The 27,902-nt window shown below is 49.9% G+C and overlaps 1 protein-coding gene across 1 annotated transcript in view; it reads left to right on the top strand.

Moving 5' to 3' along the window:
- Positions 1-14,632: 14,632 nt before the first annotated feature.
- Positions 14,633-27,902, top strand: part of HTRA1 (HtrA serine peptidase 1) — a 56,123-nt gene continuing 42,853 nt past the window's right edge. Inside the window, exon 1 of the mRNA XM_059053024.1 lies at positions 14,633-15,191. Within this exon, the coding sequence (XP_058909007.1) occupies positions 14,633-15,191 (559 nt within the window). The remainder of the gene's footprint in view (positions 15,192-27,902) is intronic.

Below are 27,902 nucleotides of genomic sequence, written 5' to 3'. Positions count from 1 at the left end.
CAGGGTTGCTTTTCCTAGCTTTAGGGAACAACCAGGGACTCCCAGTAACTGAGCAGGTCCCTGGAGCGATCTGGCCAAAGGCCATCTCCCTTTTTACGTTCATCCCATAAAGTCCAGGATGCATATCAAGGAGAGTACAATCGGGCCCTGAGGCTTATGAGGGTCTTAATGGTGCCTTTCTCAGAGGGCAATGCTCGCCACATTTCCCCCTCTTTTATTTTTTAAAGCTTGATAATGCAATTTCAACCCATACACCTCCTGACGAAGAGCAGCGAGATGGCCAACAATAAAGCGTAATAAACAAGGTAAGGCAATTAACATCAACAATACACATGACCCCACGGCAATCAATCCTGTGAGTCCATTTTGAAACCAATGCATTGGGTTTAACCATTGAAGCTGATCCAAGAGTCCTTGAATTAATTGTTGGGGCCCGTCTTCTTGTAGATGAGCTTCTTGTATTGCTTGTATTTCCGCATTAAGTTTTTGTATGTCCAAACTAATGTGTCCATCAGTCCATACACTTATTCCAATGAATCGTTTAGGTCTTTTTTTAAAGCTTCAGATAATTCTAGCCAAGCTTGTATGCTAGTACTATGATACCATGGTTCAGAAATATTTACAGGCAGCATTACATAGGAAGGTTGTTTTAACATCATAACAGAAAAAGTTCCTTTCATAGGCAGAAGGCAAGTACTAAAAATACAATTCTGACCAGTTATATTATATCCTAAGGAACCAGAAGTAAACTCAATCTGTAAATCTCCTATTAGCAAGGCATATGAGGGTGTAACACAAGTAATAACCGGTTGATAAGAATAAGACAATGCAAACTTCCCAAAATCCCAATGCTTATAAAAAACCAAACTATTATCAGTAACAGAAACTGAAGAAATTAGAATGGTACCATTATTATAATTTAAGGTGCACCAGATTTGAGAATTCAAAATCAGATTGGGGAAAATCAGAAGGAAAAAAGGAGGGAAACTTCAAACTTGTAACAGCTTTAACTACCTTTAAACTATGGCCCGCCAGTAAAGTCCCTTGTCCTCCTACATATATTTCAACACAAAAATAGTAGCTTTACCAGTCTCATTCTTTCCATCTTTGTTATTGTTGCCCTGTGAAATCATTATTTCTAGAACAGCAAGAAGATGTAAAGCTTTCTCAGCTTGGTAGGTTAATATATACAGGTCTACCAACAAAAAACACACTGCTTGGGCAAATTTTTCTTCAAAAGGTTCTATGAACTGATAAAGTTATTCACCAATGGATATGGCTTCTGTATACTGTCGGACATGATACAGGATGACTGCTTGATTGTAATACAACATACTATTTTCAAGATCATCTAGTCCATCCATTTCTTCAACAGCCGAGTGCACCTGATTCTTCAATTGGTTAAGTGTCTGTCTTAAACTATCTGTTGTTGTCTGGTTACTTTTGAAAAACTCAGCTACTGCTGTATTCAAAATTATTTTATAATCGTCTTTGTTTATATCTTGTAGGCAGGCAAGATTTTGCGGACAGACATCATAATTTCCAGCTGTGAAAGCCTGGAAAGCACTGGTGGACAACTCCTTCTCTTGATCAGTGATCTCAGGTAGGTTCTTGGATACTTTTTGTCCCATATTTTTTTACTTCTGACTATTGCCCCGAGTTACTATCAACTTTACTATGTGGCCACACTTTCACTCTTCACTCCGGGGATTCACCTACCGAGATTCAGATGTCCCTCTCGTCCGGTCCCTGCTCGGGCGCCACTTGCCGCCAGCCGCGGCGGGTCCTCAAAGTGTAGCAACAACCGACGAGAGGGGGTGGGGAACTGAACGCACCAAGGTATGGGATCAGAAGGGCACAGACACCTGATGGTTGCATGGCAAGTTTAACAACAAAGCGTAGCCGTATATATGCCCCTAAAGCAGGGAATTTGCTTAGTCACGCCTTATCGGCATCAGCTGGTTGATTGGCTTCTCGGCTTCTCCCTCAAAGGCACCAATTTCCCCTCCAGGGTTGCTTTTCCTAGCTTTAGGGAACAACCAGGGACTCCCAGTAACTGAGCAGGTCCCTGGAGCGATTTGGCCAAAGGCCATCTCCTTTTTTACGTTCATCCCATAAAGTCCAGGATGCAGACCAAGGAGAGTACAGTCGGGCCCTGAGGCTTATGAGGGTCTTAATGGTGCCTTCCTCAGAGGGCAATGCTCGCCACACTGAATCTTTATCTTGGAGTTCCAAAATATCTTACTTTTTAAAAATCGGAATTACGTCAAGTTTGTTGTTTTGTAAGGTGCTCCTGTTACAACTGAGAGGTGATAGTGGCTGTGTTAGGTGATTCTGTGGGCAGGGGGGTCTCCCCACTGGGGATCTTCCTGGTAGCTGTTTGCATTTGGGGGAAGGAGGTTTGCGGAGAGGAGGCCGTGTGCGTGGAGGGCGAGGAAGGCTGGGTGGAGGCTCTGAACACAGAGAAGGCTGTGAGTGACATGTGCCTTTGGAGATGGGATGATAAGAAGTGCCCCTGCTTTAGGACCAGGTGGCAAAGTGGGCACAGAGAAGGGCGTTCCCCCCAGTTCTGTGGAACCCGATGTGGACACAAGCCACAAAACTGACATCTGCCAGGCCACTGGTCAGTGCGGTTGATGAGGTGCTGGGGGCTGGCTCGGGAGGGTCAACTGTTGAATTTTGGGGACTCATGCAAGCTGGTTGTCAAACAGCCATTATTGAAAATTAAACATAAACTTACAATTACATAAATTACATTAGGAACAAAGGTAATAAAAAAACTCAAAACTCATCACTTCCTAGTTGTTTTACGGCATCTAACTATTACCCATGCTCTAGGGGCTATTTACATCTACTGGACCCGGGTGGTTGATGGGCTATGTGATGCTATGCGCCCTGCCTCTCCTTCCAGTTCCGTGTTCAGTGACGTTACACTGGCAGTGTGTCGTGCCCACGGGGGCCCATTTACACCACAGAAACTGGCAAATTGCAAGTTACAAATTAAGGCTTGATTTATTCTTTCTTTTTTTTTTTTTTTTTTTTTGCGGTACGCGGGCCTCTCACCGCTGTGGCCTCTCCCGCTGCGGAGCACAGGCTCCGGACGCGCAGGCTCAGCGGCCACGGCTCACGGGCCCAGCCGCTCCGTGGCATGTGGGATCCTCCCGGACCGGGGCACGAACCCGCGTCCCCCGCATCGGCAGGCGGACTCTCAACCGCTGCGCCACCAGGGAAGCCCTGGATTTATTCTTTTACTGATTGTCTAAATGAGGGGTTGGCAACTTTTTCTGTAAAGGGCCAGACGGTAAACGTTTTAGGCTCTGCAGGCCATAGGGTCCCTGGACTCTTTATTTTTACTTTTCAAATTTAGGTCTATGATCCACTTTGAATTAATTACATTTGATGTCTGTATGGGACCTATGTTCATTTTTTCCCCCCATATCAATAGCCAATTAATCCAGCAGCATTTATTGAAAAGACCCTATTTAATTGCAGTTATGCCTTTGTGACATCAGGTGACTGTTTGTCTGTATGAGTCTGATTTGGGCTCCTTCCTGTTCCATTGATCTATACTTTCATCCATATGCCAATACCCAGCCGTCCTGATTATTGTTAAATTATGTTGTGATTCCTAAACACCATCTTCAAAGGTATCCTGGGAGTTGCCACCTCTATAGAGTTTGCAAGGCCATTTCCTTGCGCCACGACACAGAGAACTGGCCCCTAGGGCTGGGGACAGTGAAACAAGGAAAACAGAAAGGGAGTGGATAAGCCACGTCCAGATACCCAAAGAGCTTATCCGAAGACTTCAAGGGTTTTTGCTTTTTAAAGATGTATAGATATCTTGGTGGATTGAAAAGCATAGAAAAGCATCCTCATTTAAAAATGTCAGAAAATATGGATTTGGAACAATCTGTAATATTTTGTATTCATTCAGTGCTAAGCACTTGGTACGCACTCTACCATGTGCTCCATGAGTACAAGGCAGTCATGGATGGAGCAGATGCTGAGCTCAGAGGCGGGAAAAGGTGGGTTTGAAGTGCCTAAGGGACTAGGAGTGACCCCAGGAAGGAGCACAGCCCAGGGTTGAGGGGCCCTAGGAGAGGGGGCCTTGGCTCTAAGGAGAGCACGACTGGGGAGGTTGCCCCCTAACAGGGCTTTGGCTTTCTTGACCTTTCCTTCCTTCATTTTAATACTCTCTCCCCTAGTATTAATGGTTAGTGCAAAACATAAAAAGAAGCAGAAACTATCGTCCATCACCCATCACCCCTCTACGCAGAATGAACCACTGTTAACACTCAGGCTTTGTTCCTTCCAGGTTTAAGTCTGATGATTATTTTTTTAAACAATCAGGAGCAAACAGCATGCACAGTTTTATATCCTGCATTTCTTGTTCGGTGTATAAGTAACCCCCTGGGTCTTTCTTCTGTTTCCTCTCCAATCTCAAGCCGGGGAAATTGGGCTGTTAGTGGAGGATTTCCTGAAATCTCTTTGCACCATCACAGGGGTTGGGCATGGTCTTCCTGAAATTGAGGGTTCTGGTTGTCTCTTCCTCCACTCCTATCAAGCTGCAGGTCTTCACATCAGGAAGCCTAGTGTAAACGCAAGAGACTGAGTTTTCAGTCTGATTTCTAAAAGTGGTGGTTCTTCTTTTTAAAAAAAAGGAATAGAGAGTCACTTTAATAACTGGGTGCTAGGCACTGGGATAGGCTTGAGCACCCAGAAACTGCCCCTAAGAAGTGGAGTCCAGCAGGAGAGGGAGAGAGGCAAGTATCCATGGTGTGCGGTGATTCTATGGAAGGATGGAGAAGGGCTGTGGCTGTGAGCCCAGTGGAAAAGTACCTCGGCTGTGACTCATCACGGATAACACGCTGCTGGTGCCCCGCCATCCCCATCCGGGAGTACCGACGGTGACAGCAGAGGCCATATCAAAAACAGAACCAAGCTGAAGGGAAGAAAGTGAATGAAAATGAAGATGAAAAGGTATTACTTCAATGCAATACCTGGCTTCTGCTGCAAGCGAGCATCTCTGACTCAGCCAGTGTGCAGCTTGTGTCTGCTCTGTGGCTGGCACCATCTCGCTCAGTGGGCAGGCCAGGTGGCTGGTCCAGGCAGCTCCCAGCCTGCTGAAGTTGTAGGGGGGTGGCATGGGATGAGCCATCCAAGCACGGTTTGGTTGACTAAATAAGGGCTGTGGATTAGACAAATGGAATTCCCAGTGCCACCGAATTCTGGATCTCTAAGGACATTACCCTGGTTATAGAATAACTAGAATAACTGGATGGTTCAGACGTGTGTTCACACAGCATCACTACATAGGAACAGCCTGTGGTTCTCGGCCTGGCTGCTCACTGCCGTGCCTGGAGGGCCCTGAAAACTAGACACCAGGGATGCTCAGCCACACCCCCTAGGGGGTTGTTGTTGTTGTTTAACGTCTTTATTGGAGTATAATTGCTTTACGATGGTGTGTTAGTTTCTGCTTTACAACAAAGTGCATCAGTTATACATATACATATGTTCCCATATCTCTTCCCTAGAGGGGTTTTTAAAAACAGTTTTATTGAGCAATAATTCAAATAGCATACAATTCACCACAGAAAAGTGTAGAGGTCCGTGGGTTTTAGTATATTCACAGACACGTGCAACCAGCACCACAGTCAATTCTTAAATATCTTCAAAATGAAGCCCTGCGTGCTTTAGCCATTACCTGTCTATCCCCTCATCCTCCCTCAACAGCCCTAAGCGACAAGGAATCTACTTTCTGTCTCTGTAGATTTCCCTGTTCTAGACCTTTCATATGAACGGAAGCATACACTACCTAGTCCTTTGCGACTGGCTTCCTTCACTGAGGGCAATCCATCATCAGGGAAAATCCCAAGAAAGATCTTGTGAATCTTTCACAAGGATGATCCATGTTGTAACATGTAGCAGTACTTCGTTCTTTTAATGGCTGAATAATATTCTATTATATGGACATGGCACATCAATTGGACATTTGGGTTATTTCCATCTTTTGGCTATTATGAATAAAGCTGCTTTGAACATTCATGTACAAGTTTCTGTGTGGATATATACTTTTGTTTCTCTTGGGTATATACCTAGGAGTGGAACTTCTGGTGACTCTGTTTAATTATTTGAGCAACAGCCAGACTCTTTTTCAAAGAGGCTTCACCAACTTCCATTCCCACCAGCAGTGTATGAGGCTTTCCCATCTCTCCACAGCCTTGCCTTCTCTTGGTCTCACCTGGCTTTTTGATTCTAGTCACTCTGGTGAATGTGAAGTGGCATCTCATTATGGTGTTGATTTGTTGATGACTGACAATGTTGATAATTTTTCATGGGCTTTGCTGATGCTTATTGTTTTTCCTTAAAATTTTTGTTTGGGAAATAATTTTAGGTTTAGAGAAAAATTGCAAAAATAGGACAAAACTCTTATTTACCCTTAGCCCAGATTCCCCAAGTGTTAACCGCATGTGCTTAATCAGTCTCTATCTCTGAAGGTTCTTTACTTCTAAATATTTCAGTGTGTATTTTCTTAACACAAAACAAAACAAAAACAAAAACCAACGTTCCCTTTTGCAACCACAGTAAAATGACCAAAACCAAAAAATCAACACAGACTCGATACTATCGGTTACTGAATTTATCCAACTTTTGCCAAATTCCTGGGCACCAGCATTTTTGTTTTGAAAGCTCCCCAGGTGATTCTGTTGGACACCAGGGATCTCTGTCACCTCTTCTTGCCGAGGAGGACCATTAAAGCCAGGGAGGAGAATGTCCTCCTTCAGGTCATTAACGATTCAGGAAAGAGTTTTCAGGGTACCCATCCTCTGGGGCACCTTTGTGTGACTTGGGAAAAGACGCCTCTCCCAGAGCTGACCCAGGAGGGCAGCCGGCTGGCGAGCAGACAGCACCTTTGTCGTGGTGTCACCCCCCCTGCACCGAGCACACGGTGCATTCTCCATCCAGGACTGGCTGTAGCCAAGGAGGAGGGGGTGGTGGGGAGAGGCCGGCCTCCTGAGGGCCTGGGACAGCCAGTCTGCTCTGCTTAGTTGGATGTGTGCCCTTCATTTCCGCCCTTGGCGAGTCTGCGCTTGACATTTGAGTGGGGAGGAGAGGGAGCTGACTGCAGGCAGAGCCTCAGACTCTTTCTTTGTTACACAACGTGAGCCCAGCTGCTAAAACCCTAGCTGAACTCTATTTACCATACGCTCTTCTCTCCTGCCAGAACCCTCCCTCTACTTCCCTACCCCTCAGGCCCGCTTCCACCCTGGTCCTGGTGGTCTTTCTAACACACAGATCTGACCACATCCCATTCCTGATTAAAACCCCATCCCGAGATGAAGCCCGAGTTCCTCCATCCTCAATAAATGGGAGCAGTGGCCATCTCTGCTCTGCTCTTCCCTACCTTTGTTTAAGGTCTACAAAACAGAAACTCCCGGGGGGGGGTGGAGCTCAGCTATCTGAGTTTTTACCAGCCGTCCAGGAGCTGCTGATGCACGCTCAGGTTTGAGACCCCCTGGCCTAGTAGCTATGGTCACAGGGAGGTCCAGGCAGGACCAGCCCTTCTCTGGTTCAAGTTATTCAAAGCACATGTTGTTTACAGCTGGTGAATCAAGAATATTGACAAATATTTCCAATGAACCTATTCTGTGCCAGACAAAGGAAACAGGAAGATGGCCTGGGTGGGAGAATGTGACTGGGTGACGGGAATCCCAGAGCCCGTGGAAGGCCATCTGGGCGGCCCCTTGAGCTGGCGGCAGGGCTTGGGGTTATACTGAGGGGAGCAGAGACCTCAGCTGTCAGCGACTTCTGGTCCAGGTTTTTAGAGTAGACATGGAGAAAGCTGCATAATTCTTTTATATTCTCACAGCTTTACACACCTCATGGTTCCCATTGGTTTAAGGATTAAAAAAAAAAACTAAAAGAAAAAAACACTTGGCAGTATATGTAAGAAAACAATTCAAGTTTGTAGAAGAAGAATCTGGGCCTTCTAGGTCAAGTTGGTTTAAACTTTGGTTTCCAAGCACCTTAGAGATCCTATTGATAAATAAACTTAGTGAATGCTTTTTAACGCTTATAGAACTTTGGCACTTTGAGGATACTTTAGTGTCTATGTAACTAGATGGTGAGATAACTCAAAGGTTGAAGCACCCCCTCCCCTTTAAAAAGTCTTTTTACGAGTACCTTTAAAATTTTGGCTCATAATCTCCTTGAGTCAAAGTTGAACAATCTTTCCTAAAAGACAGCATGTTCTATATGAGGACTTTTTCCCATATAGGTGAAGGGGTCACATATGGTTCACATATGGGTGAAAGGGGTCAAAATGTACAAACTTCCAGCTATAAGATAAATAAGTCCTGGGGATGTAATGTACAGTATAGTGTCTACAGTTAATAGTATTGTGTTACATATTTGAAAGTTGCTAAGAGAATAAATCTTAAAAGTTCTTATCACAGGAAAAAATTTTTGTAACTAACTATCCATGAGGATGGACAGATGTTCACTGGACTTACTGTGGCCATGTTCATAACATATACAAATACCGAATCATTATGTTGTACACCTAAAACTAATATAATGTTATATGTCAATAACACCTCAGTAAAAATGCATGCATCCAAACCAATACCTGTTTGCACTAATAGGTGCAAATAAACAGACACACAATGAACCATCAGAATGATTGAGAGTGGGATGGAGGTGGAGAGATGGATATGTGAATAAAAGAGAATAAATAAATACATAAAACAAGAGAGGGGCCTTGGATGGAAAAATATAAAAAGTATGATTTACTCAATCCTGTGCACCTGAGGTCCAAAATAAATATATCAATAAAAATATGAAATATCCTTAAAAAGACTACACATTCTAAAAAAACCTCTTAAATGTTAAAAAATATTTTCCTAAACAAACAAACAAACAAAAAAACCCTTTTCTGAAGGCAGGCTTTTGTTTTTGTTTTTTTCCCAATAAGTGCTTTTTCCGACTGATTTCTGAATGATATTTTCCAGGGTTCATTTGGTGACTAACCCAAGGGTGTAGCAGGAGGCTCCCTTCTCTACCTAAAGACGACATCATCAAACCACCACTAACAGGGTTTGCATTTCGGTTTGTTTTCTGTGACGTGGTGCTGGTTTGTGTTGACTCATCCAAACTCCTTAATAAGGCATATGAACGTCCACAGTCTCGCCCCAAGCTCCCTTCCCATGCTTATTTCCTACCTGTCTAGACAAAATGGGCTCCTCGTTGCTTTTAAATAGGCTTGTCTTGGTTCTGTGCCTTTCGACATACTTCTTGTGCCTACTTTCAAATGTCACTTCCTCCACGAAGCCTTTTCCAGTGTGGCAGGGAAGAGTTAATCACACACAGCTGGGAGGAGAGAGGGACCCGGGTACCAAATCTCACCTCTGCCACTCATGACCTCGATAAGTTGCTGGGTTTTTCCAAGTCTCAGTTTCCTTATTTCCAAAGCAAGGTTGTGATAATAAGACCTTATTACAGGTTGTTGTCAAGCTTGTATATTTAAACTGCTGGGAATCTGCTGACGCTCAGTAAATGCTTGTTCCCTTCCTCTCCTCAAAAAGAAAAAAAAAAAAAGGAAAAACGCGAACAGTCTTGCCTAAAAGGCGGCATGCTCTACGTGTGACCTTGTTCCGCTTTTCATGCAGCTCCTGAATAACAGAAAATCGACAAAGCTTTCATTCATTACGATTTGGTGCCTGCCTGTGGGTCTATCTGAAATTGTGTCTGTCTGATATTCGGTCACTGAGAGTGGAAAAAACTGGTCACGCACCTTGCACTTTTGGTTTTCTAAAGCAAATATACTGGAAAGAGCTAATTAGTGCAAACGTGGACCGTTGGTCTTCTGCAGTTGATTTAGGCGACAGGTTAGTCTAAATTAATGAAAGGTCTGAATTAGAGATCCTGAGGGCTTGAAAGGAAACAGGGCAATAGCCAGGTCTGGGATTGTTTTCTAGGGGGGTCCTTCTTTAATTAATAGCCGTGAAATGTTTTGTGACTTGATATTAGAAATCCTAATATTCCTAAAGCGCTTCAGAAGTTCTCCAGAATATTTTAGACATCCATACCGTGTGCATTATTTCTGAAGGAGGGGTTTGCACTGAAGAAGTCATTGCTGAAATGAATTAACTATTATTACAAAGCCAATGGAATCTCTTTGCTTCTTATCCTGTTGGGTTATGCTAACTGCATCTTCAATATAATTCAAAGTTCTCTTTCACCTAAAATCGAATAATGTATCTATAGTTTTAAATGCCTGTTACTGAATCCAGTTTCTTTTTTTCAGTCTACCAGCCATACTGCAGCAGGGTGATTTTGCCAAAACACAGCTCTTTGAAAGCCTAGTGGAACTTATCAGCATCAGTGTAACTTCCTTAGGTGGACAGCTGGAGCCCTTCTCAACCTGGCCCCAGTCCAGCTGCCTCTCCTACCCACGGGGGCCCCTTTCCCGCCTGTAGCCACACGAGAATTTTCCCAACTAGGCGCACTCGTAATATCACGCCCCCTTCCCCAGCCCCGTGGACGATGTGCTTCCGGCTCTTCCCCATCCCTCAAGATGGAGCTCCGGGGCTTCCCTGGTGGCGCAGTGGTTGAGGGTCCGCCTGCCGATGCAGGGGACGCGGGTTCGAGCCCCGGTCCGGGAGGATCCCACATGCCGCGGAGCTGCTGGGCCCGTGAGCCGTGGCCGCTGGGCCTGCGCGTCCGGAGCCCGTGCTCTGCAACGGGAGAGGCCACGGCAGTGAGAGGCCCGCGTACCGAAAAAAAAAAAAAAAAAAATCATGCGCCTCACAGAGTGCGTTCACGTGGCTGTTTACACTTCAATGAATTAAAACGCAAGACAAGTAAAATTCAGCTCCTCACTGTCCCTTGCCGCATTTCAAAAGCTCAGCAACCACATTTAGTTGGTGGCGACCTGCCGTCTGGGACAGCGCAAGTAGAGAGAGCCTTTCCATCACGGCAGGAAATTCTAGACTTTGAGCTCCTGCGGGGCAGGGGCTCCATCATTCAACACCACATCTCCGGTGGGAGCAGAGTGGCCACCACGCGGGAGACGCTCAAGAAGTTTGTCCTGAACCAAACGGATCGGACGTGAGACTGTCTTCAGAGAAGCAGGACCAGGGTGTGCTGTTGTCACAGGAGGTCACCGCCTCCTGACGGTGGGGTGGTGGGAGGTGATGGGAGCGTGCCTGGTACTCAGAGGGAAGGGAGCCCAAACCAGCTCAGAGGTGACACGTGCCAGACAAGGTTCTGTTACTACGGAGTGAGTGAGAAGGGACGCTATGGGGGAACTCAGGTTACCTGCCGCCCTGGGACCAGAGGGCAGCCTGGTTTGAGGGCACCTTGGGGGAGCATGCAGTCTGGACTTCATGTGACTGTGACTGAGAGACTGGGAAATTAGGGGGTAGGGGACTGATAAGACTTTAGGAAGAGTCAAAAGTGGTACCACCGCTCCTTAGCTTCCGGTCCTGCGGATGAGGAAAGGCAGTAGGGCCCCCACCACTCTGGGTCCTTCACGCACTTGGGAGGCCCCGTGGGAGATCTTTCTCCTTCTGGGAAGCACAGCCATGGTTCCACTTCAGAAGCTGCATTTCCAAACCCAGGCTTTGGCAGCCATGGTGCTTCATTGTTCAGTCTTCATGAATAGACTTGACTTTGTTCAAAATGAAAGCTTACATGCTGCAAATCTGGGCTGCAGAGGGGATGGCAGGGGATGCGCCTGTGCAGCTTCGGAACTGCCCCCCTTTCCCTGGAAAAATCCTCTCTAAGAATCTGTGCCAAGACCTGGCGAGTGCGAAATGACTTTTCATGATGTATTCAAAAAATGCATCTTTTAAGAAAACCGTCTTTATAAATGGCAGCAGAGGAGGAAGAAACAAAAGAGAGAAAGAGTAAGCCTTTCAGATCATATTTCTAGATATGGAGATGCTGGGACAAAGGGAAGGTCAACGCTGGGCCCCTGAGGCCAGGTTTCACCTGATTTATTCCGTGTTCTTCCACACATGCCCTCTCGTGGACACACATGGCACACACACAACACCCCCCCACGTGGATGGTTCAGGGCCCCCATAGTCCTTTCAGTGGGGACTTTAATTCTCTAACTCAGAGTCCGTGGACTTGTTGGGGCCCCTGGATCAAGCTGTCTCCTTGGCGATCCACGTTCTCCTCAGAGCAGGGGGGTGATCGTGACGCGATCATGGTCTTCCTAAAACCTTGGGCATTTCCAATTCTGCTTCTCAGGTTCTGCTCGGTCTTCCGTTCCTCCCCCAGCTGACTCCTCCTGATGAAACCACCAGCACGGCTTCCAACAGCAGGGAGGTGCCATCTTCGTCCCCTAGTAGTACAGCCCCGTGGCCTAGTCACAAACACCTCTTCTAGGTTGTGAACCATCACAGGAGTGGTTCCATTGCCCAAAACGCTCTTAGGTTACTTACTCCAGGGAGACCCGTTGTCACGGCCATTTTCCCGGTGAAGGTCCCTGAGGTCCTTAAGCCACTTACAGAAAACACAGAATTAAGGGCCAGAAGTGGGACTTTGAATCCAAGCCCATCAGATGGCATGGCTCCTGCTGGCTTCCCCAGGTCACATTAACTCACACTGGAGGGGAGGAAGGGCGCTTCAGGTAGAGAGGAGAGCGTGAGCAAAGGCAGAGAAACCTTAAACAGCAAGGTATGTTCCAGAAAACGCAAGTCGTTCAAGCAAGTCATTCGACTGGCGACTGGCGACTGGCGGGGAGCAAAGTGTGCGTGGTGGGGGGATGGAGTGGGGAACGGGATGCGAGTGTGATGGGGCTCAGTGGGACCCTCAGGGACTTATTCTCTGACAAGAAGGGAGCTCAGATAAGTTGTGGTCATGTTTTGTTTTGAATCATCTAGTTCACTCTGCGGTCTGATCACTTGGCTGGAGGGTGGAGGATGGGAACTTGCAGGCACAGACCGTTGAGAAGGTGCTCTGGCTCCATCGCTCGTAACATGTGGTGTGACCTGGGGAGTCACTTACCCTTTCTGGCCTTCCGTTTTCTCGTCTGTAAAATACAAGTATTGGATGAAAAGGAGTTTTCACCAATTGATCCACCACCGCAGGCCCTGTTTATCTCATCTGCTCACTGGCCTGCAGTGGGGAGAGTCTTTTTATTTCCTGATGGACTTTGCTAATTATTCCTCTCCTGCACCCCGCCCAGCCCCTTTTCGGGTAATCACAGCCAGTCAGGCACTCAGGGCCTCTAATGAGCAGAGGTATCACCCTCCTTTGGTACCCAGGGCTGAGTAAATTCTGAGTGAAGGCCTCCCTTCCCACAAGAAGGAGGTTCTGGCTTTAAGAAATACTGCCATGGGGTCTAGGGACACAGGCTGGGGACCAAGACATCTTTGGCATGCCCCGGGTTCCTGGACCTCCTGCCTCCAGGCTCTTGGTCCCAAGGACCCCTCTGGACCCTGGACGCTAACATGCCTCACATTTGGGAGGTGCTTTGAGCGGGGGTTACACATATTTGGATTTTATGTTTGAACTATTTTTGTGGGAAAAGTACCGTGTGCCCAAGGGAACGACCCCAACACAGAAGCATAGTGAAAAGTTGCTAAGCCCCCCTAAGGCCGGTCATCTCAGGCCAGTGCCCACCCGCCCGTGGGAGCCTCTGCCCGGCTGGCCGGGCCCAGGGCTGCGTGAGCCCGCCTCTTACAGGGTCCTCCGGCTCAAGCTCTGCCCACCTGCCGGCCTGGCACCGCCAGGGCACGGGGACCCACCTCAGGGTCGCCCCTGCTCCTCCTGACGGCGCCAAGGACTGGCGTCTGTCCCAAATGACGCACCGAAGACTCTCAAGTGGGAGATCAAGGGCGAGCTCTTTTATTTAATAACAACGTTTTGAGAGAATCACACATGTGGTGAAGAACTCAAACAGTACAACGCCCCTCTCCCACCCAAGCCTCCCCACCCAAGCCTCCCCCCACCCCGCGCGTTAGCTTCTCGCTTCTCCTTCAGGAGCTATTCTGTGCACGTACAAGCACGCATCCTGCCCATAACAACTTTTTAAAAGAATCTGACTCGAGCGATTATATTCTAATTGCTTACGCTCTTTGCTTTTTCCACTTAACGGTGGATCTGGGCGCTGGCTTTCTGCCAGCCCCGCGGGCCCCGCCTTCTTCGTAGGGCGGCACAGGGTCCACGGTCCCGGTCGCGCGTGTCGAGCACGGGGGTTAGTTCCAGAGAGGTGCTCGTCCTCCTCCTCTAGAGCGCGTGACCGGGGCAGGCGGTGCCACCGCCCGGGGTCTGGGCAACGGCCCCGCCCGCGGCCGGGGCGGGCCCCCAACTCGGCAATTTGCGGGAACTTTCCCGGGCGCTCGCGCGCCGGGCCACCGCAGGTTGCCCCGTGCAGAGCCTCTTTTTAGTTTTAAGGTCGCGAATCGCGGCTAGGGAAGCCGCGAGACGCGGATACGTGGGGGAGCGAAGACCGGGAAACGGGGCCCCGCGAGCCGGAGGGCCCACCCGCGAGCCGCCCCGCCCGCGCCCACGAGCCCCGCTGTGCCCAGGCGCTCCCGCCCTGCCCCCGCCGTCCGGTCGGCCCCCCTCCCGGGTGCAGTGCCCGTCCCCAAGGCGGCTCGTCACCGCCGCGGGGCCAATGGGCTGGGCCGCGCAGCCGCGCGCGCTCGCGCCCGCCGGCCCCGAGTCCCTCCCGCGCGCTCCCCGGCGCCGCTCTCCCGCCCTCGCCCAGCCTGCCGCCGCCGCCGTCGGAGCCGCCATGCAGCCGCCGCGCGCCCCGTTCCTCCCGCCGCTGCTACTGCTGCTGCTGTTCGCGGCGCCAGGCGCGGCCGGGTGTCCCGAGCGCTGCGAGCCCGCGCGCTGCGCTCCGCCGCCGGAACACTGCGAGGGCGGCCGCGTCCGCGACGCGTGCGGCTGCTGCGAGGTGTGCGGCGCGCCCGAGGGGGCCGAGTGCGGCCTGCAGGAGGGCCCGTGCGGCGAAGGGCTGCAGTGCGTGGTGCCCTTCGGCGTGCCCGCCTCGGCCACGGTGCGGCGGCGCGCGCAGGCCGGCCTCTGCGTGTGCGCCAGCAGCGAGCCGGTGTGCGGCAGCGACGCCACTACCTACGCCAACCTGTGCCGGCTGCGCGCCGCCAGCCGCCGCTCTGAGAGGCTGCACCGGCCGCCGGTCATCGTCCTGCAGCGCGGCGCCTGCGGCCAAGGTACCTGCGCTCCGGGGAGCTCCCTGCTCTCCGCCCCCCGGCCCCGACCTGCCCCCGCGGGACGGACGGGCCGGCAGAGGGGCAGCGAAGCTTGGCGGGGTATTCCGGGCGCCCAGCGGCCGGGAGAGGCGGGCACCCGCCCTCGCGGTGGCAGCGTTGCGCGGGCTCCGTCGGAACCGAGCTTTGCGCCTAGCCCAGGGTCTGTTCCGCGCGCGGCGGGTCCTGGACGCGCTCTGTCCAGAAGCCTGGAGCCAGGGTGACGGGGCATCCTGCCCGCTGGCCGGCTGCTGGGTGCCCCGCAGGGAGCTACACCGCGCCGGGGCCTGGGGGACAAACAAGACCGGAACGTGGACATAAAGAGAGTTGAGAAGTTCGGGGCTGAAAAAGGTGCCTTGTGCTGCGTGAGTCTGAGGCTTTGGGACCACCGGGTCTAATTCCTGTGGCTTTCCCTTCTTTCTCTGCATCTGCCCCCACCTCCCCCGTTTAAAATTAACCATGCATTCATTTTTATTTCGGATACTGTCGTTGAAAACATTGACTTTTTATTTGAAAGGGACGGTGTTGCCCGTCAGGCTCCCCAGTTTCCCCAGGTGACCTCTCCGCCCCCCCCACCCCCGCCGCTCTGGCCAGGCACCAGTTTAGGCGGTGCAGCGGCGTTGCTGCCGCCTTGCTTCCCGTGTTTTGAGCCAACCCTACAAAAATGAAAGTGGTTCTTTTTGAACAAGCTGAATGTGGTTTGGGATCACAAAAAATGCAGACGTAGGCGAGAGGGTTAGGGATGAGGAAGAAGTGCACCCCTCTCCCTCCTTAAGCATCTTTTCTCTATCAACAAGACCCAGCCTGGCAGGGGAGGTGGTGGTGATGGGGCAAAGGGTGGAGCAATCGTGTAACTCTCTCGCGGGACCTTCTAGAGGGATGCTTCTCGTCTCCAGTCAGAGAGACCATGTGGAAAAACAATACAGAGTTCAGCTCCGGCCAATGCAGCGGTGTGGGGATGGGCCAGCCCTGCTTGGCAGTGCACTTGGTTGCAGCCACACGGTGCCTTTTCACCGCGGGCAGTGCGTGGAAAGGGGAAGAGGGGAGCCCAGCGCAAGGGGCTGCTCTCGGTTTTCTTTGTAGGAAGACGGTCCAGCGCTAGGGCCTGGCACAGGTTGGCCGACACAGAGAGGAAGGTGCCAGAGCAGTGTAGGTGAAAATGGAGATTGTGTATTCCTCCAGCACGGGAGCAGGGAGCCAGCCTCCGCGCTCAGGAAACAGGAAACAGCCTAATTAGAGGGTGGAGGAGAGAGATTCCAGAGAGAAGTGAACCTGCGGAATCTGAGATATGGGCGTGACAACGCGTGCGTAGTGGGTGCCCACTGTGTGCCCCAGTCCGTGTGCTTGGTGTGTTACACGTGTGACTGCACTCGGCCTTCACAGCCTCGAGAGGAGGGAGCCTTTGCTGTCATTTCCGTTTTACAGGTGGGGGAACTGAGGTTGAACTACTTGCCCAAGGCCACTCAGCTGGAATTGGAACCCGGACAGCCTTACTCAGAAGCAGCCCAGTGTTTAACCGCAAGCCTGGGGAAGGGAGGTCAGGCTGGGTAAAGGAAGTTTGGGGAGGGCCGGGAGTGCATCGCACATGGAGTGCGGGGGTCAGGCTGAGCCAAGTCTGGTTTGGTGACTAGATTGGTGTGGCTGGGGATGCTTGGGGTGGGGGGCATCAGGTGTGACCCAGGCGGGTGGTGCAGAGACCCAGGGCCAAAGTGTTCTCAGATGTTCTTGAGCCAGGGCAGCTCAAAACAAACAAAAAAACAAACAAAAACCAAAACAACCTGGGTAGGACAAAGCTAGAGGTAGAATGCAGAACACGCCAGGGCACGGAGTTCGGGCTCGTGCAATAGTTTGGGTGTGAGCTGATGACTATAAAAAAAGCACGTTGTGCGTTTTTGTCAAAAACAAGCCAGCTGTTACTGTTTGTAGTCTCGCTGCACGGGGTCCTGAGTAACTGGCAGTGTTCAAGCACCAACTTTATTGCCAGCGAGGTGGAGTCACTGAGTAAGTTTCAGGTCATTAATAGTCACCGTGCGTGTGTGGAGGGAAACAGATCCTCTCCCACTAGCTGTCAGGCCCGCAGCGGCTCCCAGGAGACCCAGCGAGGGGACAGCCACGGAAGGATGAGCATGGTGGCCCAGAAAGGAGGGGGAGACAGAGGGTGCAGAGCTGTTCTCCTCTGTCCTTCTTTCTTTCTGCAAATATTTACTGAGCTCTGCGGTGCATCCAGCACTCTGTGTGTGTGTGTGTGTGTGTGTGTGTGTGTGTGTGTGTGTGTGTGTGTGTGTCTGCCTGGCACATAGGGGGCACCTGGCAGATGCGTGGGGGGATGTTGAATGAATAAATGAACGAAGGAAGAAACCAGAGGTGCTGGAGATACACGGCCGCCCAGTCTTTCCTCAACGGAAGGTTTCACTTTTGCCGCCCTTCTCCCCCCATCTAGCATTCCGCCCTTGACTTCCTGGAGGTACCTCTGAGGACAGGAGCCTGGGAGCCAAGACTTCATTCAGTCGAAGCCCTGCCCACAGCAGGTCACCTGATGTCATTGTTAAACGCTGTGCATTGGCCGCCTGCTCCGGCCGTGAGGCTTGGCCGGAGCACTCTTTTAGCTGGAGTGCCCATGTGAGGCCTTTTGGAGGAGGCGCTGTAGTACTGGATGCCTGGAGTTGGAGCGAGCCGTACGAGGACGTGGGCAAGGATCGGCTTCCCGATTCAGATTCACGAGATCACGAAGAGGGTTTGTTTGGAGCAGAGAGCGAGGGCAAGGGAGGTAGGACAGGCTGGCGAGCAGCATTTGGGAGCCACAGTGGATCTTTGGATGGCGGAATGTGCCACCATTCGAAAGAAAGCACTTTTATTTGTAAGCTGTTTCACAAAGACTTCAGAGAGGGTCTCTACTCATGGTTCTGGAAATGAAGGCAGATCATCTATTTCAGAAATCAATGCTGCTGTCAGGGTTTGGATGGGAAAGTGTCCAGTTATACCAGAGATCAAAAGAGCTGTCATCTTCCACCAGGGGCAGCGTGGATTAGCTTAAAGCGAAAACTCTATACTGGTCAGGGGATGACGAAAAAGAAAGGAATTGCAATTACTAATGGTCTGATAATAAGGGCTAACATATACTTCATGCTTATTCTGTGCCAGGCCTGTGTTAACCCATTTGATCCTCCTAGCAGCCTTATAAGGGGCGTGCTGTAATCCTCCCTGGGTTACAGCTGGGAGACAGAGTCACAGAGCAGTACCTTGCCTGGGACTTGAACCCGTGCCTCTGGTCCACAGCCCATTCATAAGCACTCTGTGCTGTTGACAGAGAAACCAAGATGATAAGCCAACCCCAGCTAAGCCGAAGCTAATAGCTGGAATAAACAGAGCTCCAGATGGCCATGGCCTTGAGATGAAACAGAAACAAAGGACACGTCACGGTTCTCGCTCCGCAGGCACAGGAGTCTGAGGACGTGTTGCCCCAGTTGCCATCAAGGCAGCCCTTGTTGAAAAAAAACAAAAAAGCAGAAGCGGCTGGAGCAGAGCACCAGGCCCCAAACTGCTCTTGGGTAGAGAAAGGCTCCTCTGGATTCCCAGACTCTGCAAAGAACTAGCCAGTATGTATGTATGTATGTGTAGCAGATTTCTGCCAACAAAAAGGACGGGAAGCCAGAAAAGAGGCCTGAAAAAGACTCCTCAAGCATCAAAAGCCTAGTCCTTTTCTCCTCCTAGTACACTCTCCAGGAAAGCTACCCGCCCCCCCAAAAAAAAAAAAACCCCAGCAGCCCTGAGCCGAGAGGTCTCTAAGCCCAGGAACTCCTCGTCCTGGTCTCACCCCAGGCCTGACAAGGGAGGGCTTCTGAAGGTGCAGGCCGACCACGCATTCCTGGTGAAGAACCACCACTGGCTTAGATGTCTTTTGAATAGTTTATAAGGCTTTGCTCACTTTGGTTGGTTATCTTCCTTTGTTCTCAGTTGGTTTTGCTAAAGAGTTAAAATATTAAGGTTTCGTAAAATTAGTAAAGCCAAGTGTATAGAAGCCAAGCGTCTGAGTGACTTCGTTCCATCCAGAGGGGCTGTGAATAGATTGCATGAGCACTTAAACTAACTGCATTCGGTAAGCGATCATGGCAGGACCGTGAGCTAAGTGTGGTCAGACGTCCGACAGCCTCGGGACTGCAGGGCTGGATTCTGAGTCCATTTGGAATTGTGTGATCCTGGATGCCGTTCCGTGCCTTGGATTGAGAAATCAGACTTTCCATGAGCTTATATTTCAAGTGAATAAATAGCTATGGTGAGGCTTAATGTGAAGACGAAATCAAGCTTGGCAGTGGGTGAGGGTTCCTTGGAAGGCCAGCTGGGCTGGAGGGACTGACAGGCTGAGACTGCCTCTGACCCTGCCTAGGCTGTCACCTGACCAGGTGACCGGCCCCCGAACCCTCAGAGCCTCAACAGTGAGGGGATTGGACCAGGTGATCTCTGAGGGCTCTTCCAGCTGGAATGGTGTGTGATTCTTGGAAGAAAACTAGTCTCTGAAGAATTGTGGTAACCTCATCCTTGTTTTAAAGCCTGGGCTGGCTTCTTTAAGAGTTATTTCTTTTTCTTAAGTTATTGCGGGTTAAAGCCAAGGTTCGAGTTGAATGCCTGTGGCCCACTTGGGTCTGGTTGCCTCGTACTGCAGCTTTGTGCTGGCTGCTGCAAGTCCCCAGATGACCACTGTGGTGACATGCCCAGCCCCAGGAGGTGAGCTCCATCGAACCCGGTGGCCCTTGCTGTTTCCCGGGGGCTCTGAGGCTGGGCTGCATGTGTCCTCTGGAGTGAGATCCCTCCTGAGCCTTTTCTCCTTCCTTCCCTGTCTTCTCTGCCATTAACAAAAAGAGAAAATCAATGTCAGCAGAGAAAATGAGAAGTGTAGCCATCCCAAATGGCTCCCATTGAAGAGGCATGTCTGTTGCTGCCGGAAGGGCAGAGTTCAGTTTTTGGAATTAGTGACATGAGTTCTATTTCTGAGTTCATTCAGAGCATTTATTGAACACCTTCTGTCTACGTAGAAGGTCCAGATAGAAGGAATCAGAGGTGACAAAGGCTGGGTAGCCCATGATCTCAAGAAGGTCATCGTAGGTCACATCACACCCAGCTTAAGGAGTCAGACCACCACTTTCTAAAGGGATGACTTCTCGTATGTGACTTAAACTCTCTAAGTTTCAGTTTCCTCATCAGTAAAATCATTATAAAAATCATGGTGCGTACATACCTATGCCACAGGATTGTTGAAAGATGGAAACACCTCATTATATGAACTCAGTGCTTAGAACTGTGCCCAGTGCATTACTAGAACTGGATCAGTGTTAGCTGTAATAATAATTATCATCATCATCATCATCGTCACGGAGTCTCCTCAGTAGAGGAAGTGCTGTAGTGATGTCTCCCTGGGGATAAGGTGCGTGAGTGGCTTCAAAAAGGCGTCACAGAGAAGGAGGGTGATGCGGGACCTGTGTCCTGGAGGCTGACTTGGGGTTTGCTAACAAATATGTGAGAAAAGCTTCTCTGGGCAGAGAGACTGAGACACCACGTTGCCTGTCGTCACCCTCTGAAACCCCCAGGTGTTGCGTATACCATCTGAGAAGTGTGTGACTTCTCTTGTACGAAGAGCTGCATGCCTGGAATACCTGGGATTTTACAGATGTCATCTCATTAACCCTCCTTAGAGTATGTGACACGCAGGAGAGAGCAGTGCATAGCAGCCCCGAGACCTTCCTGAAGGATGCTTAGTTTGTTTTCCGTGCTTTGGGAATTCCTCACGAGGAAAGATTTGTCACATCTTAAGGAAAAAATAATAAAAGTTTGGGAGCGCACGGATACCCTATCATTTTCGATTCCTAGGACAAATTGTCAAGTCAGTGTGTTCTGTGAAAGCAGCCCTCCACAGCGTCATGTGACAGCAGCTGGTCCCTCACCAGGAGATAATCATGCTTCCTTCGGCACATGGTGGTTTCAGAGGGCGTATTGTTGTGGCTGGAATTTTCGATAATTTTCAAATTTGAATAAGCCCTGTCTTAATGAGTCAGAGCCTCGTGCAATATTTTCAAACCTCAGGAAACATCTTTTTCATTAGTTGTGCAATCAGATCTCAAGGAGAAGACAAGTGGGCCTGTCTGCCTGATAAATGGTTTTATTTTATTTTATTCTTTTTTTCTGAGAGTTTGGTGAGATTTGTGGTAGACTTCCCTTTCACATAGTCTCGGGCGAGATTTTACTAGATCATCCAACAGTTGCGTCATCTCACACCCCAGGACTAGGAGAGCTCTCTCTCTTTGGTGCCAGTATTCCAAGTGGCATCCCTGCTCGGTGGGGACGGATGGACACAGAGGGTTCCGCCAGTTGGGGTTGTCCTGGCCGATGGCTGCCAACTGGATACAGAGGAGGGAAGGCTCAACGTTCAGCAGTCACATCTGCTTTTCTCTGGCAGAGAGTGAGCTAGCCTGGGGGATGGGGGGGACAGGGACAGTGTTCTCCAGGATAGCCAGGTGGTAGGAACAGTGACCAGAAGAGCTACCACCACTGGGTGCTTTCTGGGAGCTGGGCACTGTGCTCTTTGTGTGATGGGCCAAACTTGTGCTTCCCTCACCGCCACCCAGGGAGGGAGGGGTTTCATTCTGTTCTCCAGCTGGGAAGAGATGAGGCTCCAAGAAGTGACTGACACTTGTCCAAGGCTACCCAGTAGAGGGAGGTAGAGCCAGGATTTGAACCCAAGTCTGCCTCACTCCCAGATTATTCTTGAGATGTCTGACTCAGATGTTACTTAGAAGCGTGTTATTTAATCTCCAAATACTTGTGGGTTTTCCAGCTCGCCTTCTGTTATTGATTTCTAGTTCAGTTTCACTGTGGTCTGAGAACATGCTTTGCATGGTTTCTCTTCTTCTTCTTTTTTTTTTTTTTTTTTTTTTGTCTTCTTTTAAATTTGTTAGGATGTGTTTTCTGGTCAAGGATGCGGTCTCTCTTGGTGAATGTTCCATGTGAACAGCAGAATCTTCTGCTCTTGTTGGGTGGAATGTTTCATAAACATCAGTTAGGTCTAGTGGATTGATAAGGTCAACTATATCCTACTGATTTTCTGCCTGCTTGGTCTGTCAGTTCCTGGAAGATGGATGTTGATGTCTCGAGTCTATTCTGGAGCCCTGAACTGCTGTCTTCCTTATGGCCTCCTAGTTTTTGGAAACCTGGGTTCTGACCACGCAACCATCTGTCTCTGTGTCTCCACCACAGAGAGCGCGTGCTCTTTACTAGGGAGCCTGTGGTCTGCACGCTGAGTTTTCAGGCTAAGTTTCTATTGAACATTTACCGGTCAAGAAATGGCCTGAGTTGGGGTTTCTTAGGTCCTAGTTTGACATTTCTCCACCAATCTGATGTTTTTGGCTCTGGAAAATGTAACCCAATGTGGTTCAGCCCTCGTTGGAAAAAACCCAGGAGGAGAAGTCTGATAATAGCACAGAAGGTATAGGAGGAAGAGCAAGAGTTTGAGACCATCTAGAAAGGCCCTATGCGCACTGATCCCTTTCTGTCTGTGGGGTCCTGTAACACTCTCATCCAAGGCTCTTCTCTTGGAACACTCGCCATCGGTCAGCCATATAGTTCTCCATCCTCTGAAAAACACAGCTGTGCCCTCACCTTCCACAACCCGTCTCTAACCACATCAACTCTCCATTTTCATGTTTTCTGGGATTTTGTGGACAAGGACACCTCCGTCCTCGCAGAGACGCTGTTGACTGGCCAAAGACAACAGTTGGCTGTGGACAGAATCCCAGCGCACAAAATCTGAGTGTGGAAGATTCTCGCAGGTCCCATAACCCAGCCCTTCACTTCAGAGAGAGGGACGCAAAGGGGACACGGCTCTCACAAGCTGCTTAGCTCATCGGGGCAGGAGGATGGTGGGCCAGTGTGGGCTCCATCCTGAGGCCCAAGGCAGAGCCCTTGAGCCCTTCCCTCCTCGGCTGTACTTTCCTGATAAAGCAGGGGGTTATTTGGGAGAGGCTGGGGTCCATGCACACGATTCCCATGAGGCAGAAACAGTGGGTGCTTTCACTTAGTCTCCCATTACAAAATTATGCTAAAGAAAACTCCTCCCCCACCCCCGCCAAAAATAAGCTCCTTGGGTTGGAAGATGACCAAAAAGCTATCCATATAATGACCGACTTCTCCTTTCAAGAGTTCTAAGCACCTATTAATGCCCTTGGACCATAATTACAGTGCTCTTGCTAAAAAGAAAAAATCAGTATAAATATAGTGGTGGACACACCAGATAAATCAAGGCTGAGAAGCTTCAATGTCTTTTAAGCTGTGGTCTGATTTTCTTTGGGATGAATATACCAAGATTTTCCTCTCTCAGCATAAAGACCCTTTTTTATCTCTTTTTACCATACTCTTTAGACATCATGGGAAATGCATTGATGGCATACTGCACTATGCCAGTTTTTGAAAGTTATAAATATACTTTCATCACATCAAAAATAAAAGAAGAAAAAAGATTCAGGATTCCACCATTATTCCAGCAGCTTCATCATTTCTGTCCCGAGCATTACCACCGTTTGGTTAACTAGTCCTTCTTTGTGTCCATTTGGGCCACGTTTGTCCCAAAACAAACATTTTTGTGTTCATGGTTATTTCTGAACCTAGGGTTATTCTTTTGGGATAGATACTAAGAAGTGAAATGACTGGATGGAAGATTAAGTTTTTTTTATGGCCCTTGGCATACACCAAGGGCCATAAATTTTTTCCCAGGGGCTTGCCAAATTATTTTCCGGGGGGTTGTACCCATATCCGTTGCCGTCAGCTATAGAATTACCCACCTCCTAAGTCACTGACAGCTGGGGCAGAAGAAGCCAAGAAGAAATTCTGCCGAAAGAAATCCTTCAGGATAAATGGAATAGGATGGTACCAAACCGGTCACTCTACTCAGTAAATTACCTGGTCTGTCTCGAAGTGACTTTTATTCCCAGATTGACTGCTTTTAGGAGATAAGCAATGTTTGGGGTAGAATGAGAACTTTTAAAGTTTAATTTTACCTGCGGATGGGGTTGTAATTACAGACTGTCTGACCTAAAGGGGATTGTGTGGTCGTCAGGTCATCTGGTCCAACACTTGCGTTTTCATTGAGGGGCCAGGACCAGTGAAGGGAGGTGAAAGCCCGAGGTCACAAGCCAGGCTGTGACTGAGACTCTTGAGTTTCTGGATGCCCAGCCCACGGCTCTCTGCACTCAGCCTCCCGGATGCCAGCTCTGTCCAGGATGCGGGAGGAGGCCAGACTGTTTGTGCTTGTTTGGAAAAGTGAGCAATATGTTTATTCGATTGTTTGGTTACACATAGACCGAAATACAACTGGAGCGACATATATAAAATACAGTTCTCTAGTAGCCACATTAAAGAAGTAAAAAGAAACAGTGACTTTTTTCTTTTTTTTTTTTAATGCCGTTCTATTGAGATATTATTCACATACCATAAAATTCACCCTTTTAAAGCGGATAGATCAGAGTTTTTATATACTTACAGAGCTGGAAAGGATGTCGGAAATGGTCTAGTCTGCCCCTCGTCTTACTGATGAGATAACTGAGGCCCAGAGAGGGGAAGTGGCTTGTCTTGCGTCTTAAGATCCACTCTTCACTTCTCCCTTGAGCCAAAGATTCCTTCTGACATTTGTCTCAGTTTTACAAGTTACCCTCCTCACACCTCGAGGACAATGCTTATCAGCAAACGGGCAGGGGGTACCTCTCAGGAAGACGTGTCCCCTTCCTGGACGGAGGGTCTGGCTTCACCATCACATCCCCCCTTCTACTTTCCCAAGCCCCAGGCTCACCCTCCCCGACCAGGGCTACGGGAGGGTGGCTGCTGACAGCTCAGGAGTGTGTCCTAGACCCTTCATAAATGGACCCGTCAGCTCCCAGCCCGCTGCTTGCAGCTGGAGCCTGCGCTGCCTTGGCCACTTCAGACATAACAACCAGGAGGGGTTGGAGCAGGAAGGGAACCCAGCTGAGAAATCTGGGAAGGTCAAGACTGGAGCCAGATGCTTATCAGGAGGAAAGTTAATAGTGTTTTTGTGAGCTGAGCAGTCAGCCGTTTCCCTAAAGATAATAATAGACACATCATTCGGGTGTTCAGGAGACTTCTGAAAAAAGAAATCGTGTGGTGGAACTGATTGGAAACTTTTTTTTCTAACATCCGACAGGTCAGAAAAAAACTATTAAAGGCAACAATACCCAGCAAGCCCAAGCATTCACCATGAGTATGCAAGCGAGGACTTTTTTTGGCCAGTGAGACTGAAAGGCGGTTATCAATGACAGGCACCTTTAGACATAGACACATTGTTCTGGAAAAGGCATCTTTTACCACTAAAGCTGAAGCTGCAGAGAACTGGGCCATGCTTATGACTGACAGCCAGCTGGCCGGGTGCCCCCTGAAAGCTGTTCCTCCTCCAGAGAGGCTTTCTTAGACTTGTTTGGGTTGTCTTTCTCCTCCTTCACTTCACCTGCCTGAGTCTTTTCCAGAATCATCGGCAGCAGCCTGGTCCCAGCCCTTGCAAACAGTCGCTCGCTCAGGGCCCATGGATATGGGGGACGGGTTTGCAGTCTGAGGTCTGGCGTCAGGCGAGCTTTTCCCACTCTGAGCCGTCTGAGAGGCTGCACCGGAAAGCCAGGGGCTGCCAGGCCTTGGAAGTGCCAGTGTGGACTGGAAATTGAGGCCAGGCTCCCGGGCTTCTCCCCCGCTTCCTCCTTTATTCACTGGGAGCAGGGAAATGAGTCACACGTAACTCTCCTGAATTTTACTTCTTTATTTCTCTGCAAAAGACAGAGAGGGGCTTCCCTGGTGGCGCAGTGGTTGAGAGTCCGCCTGCCGATGCAGGGGACACGGGTTCGTGCCCCGGTCCGGGAGGATCCCACGTGCCGCGGAGCGGCTGGGCCCGTGAGCCATGGCCACTGAGCCTGTGCGTCCGGAGCCTGTGCTCCTCAACGGGAGAGGCCACAACAGTGAGAGGCCCGCATACCACAAAAAAAAAAAAAAAAAAAAAAAAAGACAGAGAGGGCAGTGGTCCATCATCCAATTGTGCATCTTTAAAAAAAATAACATTTGCTACCTGCGAATTCAGTTTCTTTTGACAAAAATAGGGCTGAGGGCCTTTGGCCATGGGAAACTCGATTCCAAAGCTGTGTCTTTTCTGTTTTGACCTGTCACGCTTAGATTTGCAGACGGTGGCCCTGACGATGTACAGGACTTCTGGGTGGATTTTAGAGCTCAGTCGGCTGCCTTGGCCACAGCCAAGTGATGCCTCTCTCTCCTGAGCGTTTTCCCTGCAGGGTTCAGAGAAACCTAGCTGCACGGGCCCCTCTGCCCTGGAATCTGCAGCTGCAGCACCGATTAGAATGGGGGTCTGGTTTCCTGGAATGTGCAAGGTCTCGCTTCTGTTTCTGCTGTCTCCACGCTCCAGACCAGCGTTGGGCCAGACTCTGGATTGGAGCCGTGGCTGACAAGTTTTCCTTGGAATTTAACGGAGTGGGACAGACAGAATGCCGTCACTCAGACTGAAAGCATGGAGAACATGAATCTTGCAGGGCATCTCTGCTGCAGTCACTGAGTTATGCTTTTAATTTTTTTCTCCCCCAGGCAACCACTCTTGCAAAAAGGAGGCCCCATCCCCTTTGCACTTCATGCACCCTTAGCCATTAGGGCCCTGTTTAAATTGGTTTCTCTCCAGACCCTCAGGGAGAAAGCAGTCAAAGTTCAGCAGAAGAGGAAGCATTCTGTGTTCCTCTGCTGTCCCGGCTCCTTTAACTGCAGCCTGCCTGATGCCCTGTGTCCCCCCTCAGCTGGTCTGGCCTTCTCCTCCTGTGCCCCTCAAGTTAATTCTCAAATTCATCCTGCAACCTCACAAAGAGAGCCTTTCTTAGTGAAAAGGCATCCCTGTGCCTTGCCTGGATGTGGACCAGCCCCTCTCCCAGCTGCGCGGTGTCGGGTTACTTAAACGCCCGCTTCCTGGCCCTGTCTCCACACGTCTACACACCTGGCGCAGGTGTCTTACTCGGGCCTCGGGTGCCTGTGCTTGGCCAGAGTTGTGGAGACCACCTTCCAGTCCTGCCATCAAAAGTCGTGGCAGGGCCCGCCGTGCAGGGTAAAGCTCAGTCTTGCAGCTTCTCTCTTTCCACGGTGCCAGCGGCTGGCCTCCCCATCCGCTGCCCTTGGCCTGCAGCCCTCTCATTCTCTCTGCTCTGTTTTATCCCCATCAGAAGGAGGGGGACCCTTGGCTCAGGGCAGTGTGGTGCCCAACGCTCCCATCCCCCTACTCCCACACCCCAGCCTCGCCAGGCTCCACTTGGCCTCTAGGTAAAGGTGCCGAACGGTGAGTGGAGTGGGACTGTTGAGAACAGACCCTTGGGCCCCTGTGGATGATGTGCCTGACGTGTAATCATTTCCTCCTGGGGGGGGGGGTCCCCCCTCTGGATTTCGGCCTGGATTTATGTACCAAGCAAGTAGCCTCTTTGTAGTTACTTTTCATCGCGCCATAGTAGGGACAGAGAAATATTCAGATGTGACCCTGGGACCCTCTAAAGATGAAGAAGAGGACAGCCTCCAGCATACACCCCCATGGCAATGCATTCTGAGGTATCACCGGTTCCGAGGCCTGAATCTAGGCTGGTCCTTGGAGGATGG

Source organism: Kogia breviceps, chromosome 2, assembly GCF_026419965.1.
Source record: "Kogia breviceps isolate mKogBre1 chromosome 2, mKogBre1 haplotype 1, whole genome shotgun sequence".
Lineage (NCBI taxonomy): Eukaryota > Metazoa > Chordata > Mammalia > Artiodactyla > Physeteridae > Kogia > Kogia breviceps.
The sequence above is the reverse complement of the archived record's forward strand: the minus strand, read 5'-3'. Positions and strand labels throughout refer to the sequence as shown.